Genomic DNA, 9,379 nt, shown 5'->3' with positions numbered 1-9,379 from the left:
GGCTCTGGCCTCGAGGCCAGGAGGGGACATGGCTTCCTATGAGCCAGGCCCTGTGCTAGAATTTTTACAGACATTGTTTCAGGTAATCTCTCCTGTAACCCTATAAGACAAGTCCTAGTACCATAGCCTTTTTTACAGGATTAGGAACTAAAGCTTAGAGGTTAAGGTGACAAGGTTAGAAGGTGACAGATGACCCTAGTGTGTCTAAATCCGAAGCCCTTAACTCCTTTGCTTTCCTCATCCATTTTTCTTTCTCTTTTCTTTCATTTGACAAACATTTATTGAACATCTACTGCACCAGGCCCAGAGCGAGGCACTGGTCTCTTTGCTTTAACTTGTGCCCCTTTCAGTCTGTTCTTCACGCACTAGCCAGAGAGACTGTCTTAAAGTGTGGACCTTGTCATACTCCAAAGTCTTCTCTTTATTTTAGGAATAAATCCTGAATCCTTACCAAGGCCTGCAAGGAAGGCCCTGTGTAATCTGCTGATGGCAGCCCGCTTCCCCAGCTCCATCATCTACCACTCTACCCGGGGCCCGCTGCACACCTGCCTCACTGGTCCCCTCTCCATGCTTGACTTTGCATGGACTGGAACACTCTCTCCCTCCTACTCACACGGCTCCTTCTCATCTTTATCTGTCAGCGCAAATGTCTCCTTTTCATGAGACCCTCCCAGGCTACTCTGTAGCAACGAGGTGCTTTTCCCCACCTTCATTCTCCATCCAATATCCCGTTTCCTTCCTAACACTTAAAACCACGGACAATGGTTCGTTTCATTTGCATTTTACCTTGCCCATTAGTCCTTAAATCTCACGTGATCGAGGCTGAGTCTACCTTGGTTGATCTTGTATCCCCAGCATGGAGCCCAGAACCTGGCTCACAGCAGGTCCCCAGTGTTGAATACAAATGTTCCTTAAAGACAAATATTGAGTCTTAGGCATCTCTGCACCTCCCACCTACTAATGTTCTCCAAAGCATCTAGCATGGTGTCTTCCACCACAAAGGTGTTCAATTACTATTTTCTCATTTTGGTGTGATTCGAGGTCTGAATGGGGCCTCTAGATTGCTTCTTACTACTGTAAATCATTCTATTTCAGATGCTGATTCCAGCTGCTTGAAAACAAGTGGCATCAAAAGTCAAGACTGTCACAGTCATAGTCGAACAAGTAAGTGTAGAGATGCCACCTTTCATTTCTAATTTCTTAAAACCATGAGACAAAGTAATCACTTTCATAAGCTCTGAAACTGAATGTTTAAGTGGGACCAGTTATTTCCCAAAGCAGGTAGTGATTTTTATAAACGTAATCAAATTCACATTTATTTGTTTTCACTTGGAAATGGTACTATAAGAATTAAAATGAGGAAACAATTCTCTAAACATGTTGAATTCCTGAATAAAGGTTTATTTGTCCTGGTCCGCTGGGGGCCCTTCTCACTGAACTCCTCAGGGACGATAGTAGAGAAAATGCCATCAGTTGGCAATTCTGATAGCCTTTCCCAGCACTAAGACAGATCCACCCAGTGCAGAATCGGTCTACTAGGTTTGGTTCTAGCCATTTGATATGTATTAGCTCATAATCCTATAACCTCTGTCATGAGGCAGGTACTCTTATTATCCCATTTTACAGATAAGTAGAGAGATTATGATTACAGATCTAGGAAGAGGTGAATTCAGGCAGTTGGACTCCAGAACCAGTCTTAACCACAACATGGTGGAACAATGGAAACACCAGCTTTTCATGACAAACATGACTGTAGGATTGGTCCACCCAGACAGTTGTGGCTGTGGGACAACAATATTGCCTGCTAGAATGAATGAAAAGATTGTTTCATGGTCATTTCATTAATTCCGTAAGAATTCGTCCATGATTCCACAGCAAGGAAAGCCTGTAAGCCACAGTGTTGCTGGTCAGAGTAAGTTTGGTGTCCCTGAATGTGTTTTGTGATTTCTTTACTAGAAGTCAGACATTTCACAGCTCGGTAAGGTTCTAAGCAGAGCACTCCATCATAATCATGGGAAAGAACCCTATAAAGCAGCAGTTCTTGTGGGTTAATGAGAAGTTGTGCAACGCTTATAATTTAAAAAACAAAATTAAGTAACTTTTTTTTTTTTTCCTTCTCAAAAGGCCTCCAAAGTTCTCACCTATGGGAATTTGTACGAGACTTGCTTCTATCTCCTGAAGAAAACTGTGGCATTCTGGAATGGGAAGATAGGGAACAAGGTATTTTTCGGGTGGTTAAATCAGAAGCCCTGGCAAAGATGTGGGGACAAAGGAAGAAAAATGACAGAATGACATACGAAAAGTTGAGCAGAGCTCTGAGGTAAGTTAATAGCACAAGATGCCATGAGCCTTCAGGTAGAGTTATATAAAGTGGCCAGCCATAGAAAAATTGTGTTTGCAGTTTTTTTTCTTGATAAACGAAAGGTCATGAGACAACACTTTGGTTCTTACAGGTGGGATTATGGTTTGTAAATGGACACGCCATCCTTTCCATTCTTGGCAGTTTTCCACAGGATCACTCTGAATCCAGGCCATCTCATGCATACCCACAAAACACCATCTTGCACACACACACACACAACACGTTCTGAACTGAATGTGGTGAGGTTCAGTCTTCAAGATGTCTGGGAAAGGTTTAAGTGTAAGTTGATAAGAGGGTGTGAAAATACCAGGGTAACCGAAGAGCAGCCTTGTCACCTGAGAGGAAGGAGGAGAGTGTTTATGTTCTGTTGTTTTCCTGAGGTGCAAACCCTCCCCACGATTCTCTTCTGCTGTTTCTCTCAGGTACTACTACAAAACGGGAATTTTGGAACGGGTCGACCGAAGGTTAGTGTACAAATTTGGAAAAAATGCACACGGGTGGCAGGAAGACAAGCTATGATCTACTCCATCATCGAGGTTATGTTATGGATTTCTGTCTTTTAAAACAATCAGATTGCAATAGACATTTGAACGTCTTTGTTTTTGTCTTTTAAACCTGCAAATGTGCTGATAAAATTTCTCCACATCTCATCTTACATTTGGATTCAGAGTTGTTGTTGTCTACGTGGGGGTGATGGCAACAACCCTTAAGAAATTCCTTTTTTTTTTTCAACCCGAGAGGAGGAGGAAGGGTGATCTTTTGCGATACCTTGAGCAAACATTACTTCCTAATCAAGAGATGCAGAACCACAGTAGCCAGCGCCATCGGTGCTGCTCAGAGAAAAAGCATCCAATTCTGCCATTAGACCCACCTAGCACTCCCATTCTAAAGGCTCCAAAGTGTTCACGCATTTATTTAACTGTGGCAGCTCACAAAGGGGAAAAAGTGATTGGTTTGTAGTTAATATAGTAGGAGGAGGTAAGATGTGGGTAAGATAAACATACCGTAGATTTTAAATCATAAGTCGAATTCCATAGGAAAGCTTCTTAATTAGTGAAAGAGCTAAGCCATCGAGCTGGTACATCACTGGGTTTAGCATAGTTTGATAGTACGTTTCTTAACCAGAACATTTTTGTGGCCACTCAGCCAAACTCCCAGGGCCATCCTTCTCAAGTAATTCTTAATTTTTGCTGAGTTCCCTCCCTCCCCCTAACCCCCCGCCCCGGCCTTCTCTTATTGGTAGGAGGCATCAGATATGCAAGGAGTTAGTCAACAGACATATCAGTTCCCAAATCACCACCGTTTATGTGATTCAAGCTGTCAACACGATTTTGATAAAAATCGTTATTCAATGATTCTATCTGTAGCCAAGCTGTTAAACCTTTATAGAACTGGGAATGTCCTGACAATTCTGTAATAGCAAATTAAATCATGTCTCTTCTGTTTTGTCTTCCTACCTGATACGTACTCAAGCTCCAAAACACATATTTCCTTGACAAAAATAGCAACAGTAAATTTACTCAAGTAAATGTTCACGGGTTAAAGTCTGCACTGACCTTTCTTATCGGTCACTGGTAGGTAAGCCTAGTTATAGTTACCTATAACTAGGTAGACAGCCCAGGACTTCCCCTTTGCCAGAGCAGGAAGCTTCATGTGACAAGGCACTGAACCATGCACAATACAGGCTAAGGACCTCCATGCTTAGAGTTTAACTTCAAAAGTAATTTGTTTTAAAAAATGTGAATTACTGTAAAATAATCTATTTTTGGATTCATGTGTTTTCCAGGTGGATATAGTTTGTAAACAATGTGAATAAAATATTTAACATGTTAAACTGTCTCTGTATTGTTAAATTCAGCAAAGCAGACCCAACAAAGCATTGACAACTTGTAAAACCTTTGATGACCCTTCCACTCCCTAGCTTTAGGAGATGGAGGTTTTTATAGAGCCCTAAAAGATGTAAGAAATGTATGGAGTGATCCTATCCAACACCTTTACATAATAAGACAGAAGTCATCTCAAAAAAGAAACGTGAGGCCTACAGATGCATTTTTGTTTGGTGCGCGTGCGCACGCGCGCGTGCGCGCGCACACACACACACACACACACACACCACGATTTTTTTTTTTTTTTGCTTGTTATTTTAAGGTTTTGTTTTGTGTCTTACAACGAATTAGTTGCCTTATTTAAAAATCAGATTTACAGAAAAATCTAGATTTCCAGCTTCTTTTAACAAATCAGATCTGGCAACACTAGTTTCTCAGTTATTTGTGGCAATAATTTCCTGGAGCTAAGTGGAAGCTGCCCCTTTGGGCAGAGCATTTGGTAACCATTTTTACCGCCTTCCAGAGTTTGGCTTTGTTCTTGTACTATTGTTGTTTGTTTCATACATCCAGAAAGCTTGTGCATTTTGAATTTGGGACCCCTGTCCTGGCCATCTGAAGAGGTAAGTACCATATTGATAGACTGGATCAAAGCCCACAGTCTGGTTGAAAGAAAAGATTGTCCAGGAAATTGGAAATTAGCTAATAGAAGGGGAACTGGGAGCTTTCAAGCAAAGAGCTTGGCAGAAGCCAGCAGCTCAGGGGGATGGTGGGGACCGAGGTGAGGCAGAAAAGGCAGTGATGGACAGGACTGAGGACTAATACATTACCTATGAGATGCGGCCCCAACCCCAGATATCAGGCAATTCAGAGAATGAAAAAATGAATCCCTCTGCTACTCAAGAAGTTTTCATTTTGTAAAACCATTAAACTAGCATCCTCTTTGTATTAGTTTCTTAGAGCTACCTCAAGACAAATCATCAAATTTTGTAGCTTAAAACAACAGAAATGTGTTCTCTTACAGTTGAAGAAGCTGGAAGTCCAGAATCAAGATAGAAGGGCCATAGGCCCTAAGGAAGAACCTTAGGCTCTTCCAGCTTCTGGTGGCTCAATGCATTCCTCAGCTTGTAGCTGTAAAATGCTAATCTCTGCCTCTATCTTCCTATGGCCCGCCTCTCCTCCTCCCCTTTGCTCTCTTAGAAAGACACTTTTCATTGGATTCAGGGTCCATCTGGATAATCCAGGGTGATCTCATCTCCAGATCCGTAACTTAATAACACTAGCAAAGGCCTTTTTTTCCAAAAAAGGTCACCTTGGCAAGTTCCGGAGTTTAGAACATGGACATATCCTTTTGGGAGTCATTCATTATTCAATCCACTATGCCCTTTAAAATGTGGGTTTTACTTAAACATATACAATTCATTAAAGAAAAGAAAATACGAAGGACTGTTTAAAATACCACATTATAAGCAAACAATACCAAAGCAAAACAACAAAAAATAAAAACAGACAATGCAAAATTCACTTACCAAACAGTCAAATGAGGGAGTAAGTATTTCCTTTGTAAAAAGGATCCAAATAGAGCTTTTTCCACAGCAAACTTTCCATATGTTAACATGTGATTTAAAATTCTCAAAAATTCAAAAGTATACAGAACTTTTTGAGTTCACCTCTGCTAACCCTTCACATCTTTAAAACCTCTGATAAGAATTTTAAACCTTCAATTTGTCTTACCAGATCATTTAAAGCAGAATTTGGCCCTTTGCCTTTTGGTAATACCATGAACTAAGATGTAAAGAAATGGCTTAGCAGCTTGCCCATTATTTTTTTTTCTCTCTCTCTCTCAGAAAAACAAGTGCTAAGAAGTTCTTAAAACTCATTTCCTTAGGGGAGATTACAAATTAGAGTGATGTCCCCTTATCAGAGAAAGAAAAAATTAATGTGCTTTTAAACAGATTTCAGACATAGAATTCGAAATGAACAAGGTGATCCTTCACCGCTTTGAAAAGCCCAGACCACGACTTGCCCTTTCGAAAGAGCAAATAATAGATTTTAAAATATCAAGAGTTGGTTTTTAGAGAGTGGTGTGCCAGAAGGTAAGTGAAAATGCCTTGTGAGAAGGTGAGAATGTGAGCAATGAGAACACGTGTCCACACCAAATCATGTACACAAATGTTCACAGCAGCATTATTCATCATAGCCAAAAGTGGAAACCACTCAAACATCTACCCACCGAGAATGGGTAAATAAAACATGGCATATCCGTACAGTGAAATATTATTTGGCAATAAAAGAAAATGAAGTACCGATAACATGCTACGACAAATAAGAACCTTGAAAACATTATGTTAAGTAAAAGAGGCCAGGCACAAAAAAACCACACATTATATGATTCCATTTCAATGAAATGTGCAAAGTAGGCAAACCTAGACAGAAAGTAAGATTCATAATGGCCAAGATTTGGGCAAGATTAAGTTAGGGAAAATGATAAGTGTCTGCCAATGGTTACAGGGTGTTTTGGTGGGGGTGATAAAAATATTCTAATATTGATTGTGGTGATGATTGCTCAACTCTCTACATATACTAAAAAACAATGACTTGTACACTTTAAGTGGGTGATTTTTATGGTATGCAAATTATATCACAAAAAAGCTGTTATTTAAAAAAAAGGAGAAGGCGCCAGTAATCAATGGTGTCAATTACTGCTGAGTGGCCATACGAGACAAGGAATGAGAATGGACCACTAGATTTCTTTTTTAGTATTGTAAAATATACATAACATAAAATTTACAATTTTAATCACTTTTAAGTACACAGTTCAATGACATTAAACACAAATATATTCACAATGTTGTGCTATCAACACCACCATCCATCTCCAAAATTTTCTCATCATCCCAAAGAGAAACTCTGTAACCAGTAAACAATAATTCCCCATTCCCTCCTCCCCCAACCCCAGCAACTACTAATTCTACTTTCTGTGTCTGTATTTTTGACTACTCTAGGCACCTCATACAAGAGGAATCATACCATATTTACCCTTTTGTATCTGGCTTATTTCATTCAGCACAATGTCTTCAAGGTTCACCCATGTTGTAGCATATGTCAGAATAGTCTTCCTTTTTAAGGCTGAATAATATCCCACTGTCTGGATATATCACATTTTGTTTCTCCATTCATCCATCAATGGACACTTAGGTTGTTTCACCTTTTGGCTATTGAAAATAATGCTATGAACATGGGGTGTACACTATCTTCTCAAATCTCTGATTTCACTTCTTTGGGGTATATACCCAGAAGTGGGATTGCTGGATGGGACCATCAGAGTTTAGTCGCCTGGAAGTCATTGGTAACCTTGGTAACCCAGGACAGCCCGCTCGAAGTAAGTTCAAGAGAAGACAGAAGATAGAGGGCATAGCAAAGAAAGGCAATTATTTTAAGGTATTTTTCAATAAAGAGGAGCAGAATAAAGGGGGCAATAACAGGAAAGGCCTATAAGATCAAGAGAAAATTTGAGAAGATTCATAACAGCAGGTTTGCGTGTTAAGAGGAGTGATACAGAAGAGAGGGAAGAACGGATGAAGCGAGAGAGGGCAGGGATAATTCCGGAGTAGGCAGGAGGCATGGGACCGGTGCGTACATGGGGGGCGGACCTGCCGTATTAGCAGAGCTCACCTCTATCAACGGGAAGGCAAGACGAGCACGCGATGTCAATGCTGGCACACTGGAGGATTTTGGTGGAGGGAAAATAAGGACGTTATCCTATCCTCGATGAACTAAGGAGCTGAGAGGGACGGAGAGAGACAAGTGGGAGAATTTACTGAGAAAAGGAAGACAGATTTCCAGGCAGTGCCGAGGGTCCACTCGAGGTTTGTGGTCAAATTTGTAAAAGCCCAGTCCACGAGGCTGCATTTTGCTCCAGCCACAGTCATTTTAGTGCAGGAGCTGAGTAAGAGGTGTACTTTAGCAAAGCTGGGTTCTAGAGTAATTATTATTTTGAAATATAAATTCTAAACAGAGTAAGAAGGGAAGAAGGGATGGAAAAAGAGTGATGACCAGTAAAGGTTCTACTAGTGTCGAAAAACTGATGGGAGGGGAGGTCTCTACTAGATTGTTCAGACATATTCGCATACACGCACACAGGCGCACAACACAATCAGCCCCATGGATAAGAGTACATTTCTTCAGCCTTTGACTTTGGGCTTAGTCATGTAACTTGCTTTGGCCAACATTAGTGAGCATGACATAAACAAAGACTTGAAACAAACTTGTGAAATTGGAGCTGCAATCCCAATTTTCTGAGAAAGGAAAAAAAAGTAGGTTTCCTTTCCTTGCATTCTTGCACTTTTGCCGTCATTATAGCTAGCCATCACCATGGGACTCATGTGTCTTAATGTCACTTAAAAGGAATATAATTAGGTAGTACCTCCCAGGAAGTAAAACCTAACTGGGGAAGTTTACCTCATCACCATTTACCTTTGAAAATTACAAAAGAGGTCTCCGGAGTAAAACTGGGGGCACTACCATGTGTCAGATTTTTACATACAAGAAACATGTTAGATACATGTGATTTTAACTATAGACTCATTTTTACACTACAGCATAGGACAAAGCAGAAAATTATCTCAAAAAACTGCCTTTGTATCTAATAACCAATACTCCAAGAATCTTTCCATTGTCAGATTGTATTAGTTTTTATGAGTTTATCTTGCATATCTAATACTATAAAGAGATATAACTATAGTAAAATTACTACATTGAAAGTATTCACCTTTGGGTATAAGTGGATAGTGTTATTTTCTATGTCTACAAATACAAGTTTCCAAGCACACTCAAATACAGGAGGAATTTAGGCAGGAAAGTTTGACGAAAGAGTAAAGAAGTTTGAGCTAAAAGATTGAGAGTTTGTATCTACTAGTTTGTGTCTAATAGTTTCCTGAAGCCCATGATCTTAGGGAATTCTTGAGAGTAAGTACATACTAGTTTTGAAGATCTGAGATGAAGCGAAGGTTTTTCAAGGGAAACAGATTTTCATTTAGTATTCCGAATTCATCTTTAGTATTCCACTTGATTTTCAAGCATGATCAACAAATATGGGTTAGAAAAAAAAAGAAGAACTTGAGGTTCTGGACCCTTATTTTTTAAAAACTCATAATCAGATAAGGATATGAGCTAATAGACGAGAGATCTAAGT

At 39.9% G+C, this 9,379-nt stretch overlaps 1 protein-coding gene across 4 annotated transcripts in view; it reads left to right on the top strand.

Moving 5' to 3' along the window:
• Positions 1-3,061, top strand: part of ELF5 (E74 like ETS transcription factor 5) — a 22,862-nt gene extending 19,801 nt beyond the window's left edge. For 2 of the 4 annotated variants that reach the window (XM_006908027.1, XM_006908025.1), the window contains 3 exons: positions 1,096-1,164; positions 2,125-2,320; positions 2,785-2,881. In XM_006908027.1, the coding sequence (XP_006908089.1) occupies positions 1,096-1,164; positions 2,125-2,320; positions 2,785-2,881 (362 nt within the window). Of the gene's footprint in view, positions 1-1,095; positions 1,165-2,124; positions 2,321-2,784 lie in introns of all 4 variants that reach the window. The other 2 variants (XM_006908026.1, XM_006908028.1) reach the window with 2 other exon arrangements.
• Positions 3,062-9,379: the final 6,318 nt, after the last annotated feature.

This window comes from Pteropus alecto, unplaced genomic scaffold (genome assembly GCF_000325575.1).
Source record: "Pteropus alecto unplaced genomic scaffold, ASM32557v1 scaffold71, whole genome shotgun sequence".
NCBI classification, from domain to species: domain Eukaryota; kingdom Metazoa; phylum Chordata; class Mammalia; order Chiroptera; family Pteropodidae; genus Pteropus; species Pteropus alecto.
The sequence above is the reverse complement of the archived record's forward strand: the minus strand, read 5'-3'. Positions and strand labels throughout refer to the sequence as shown.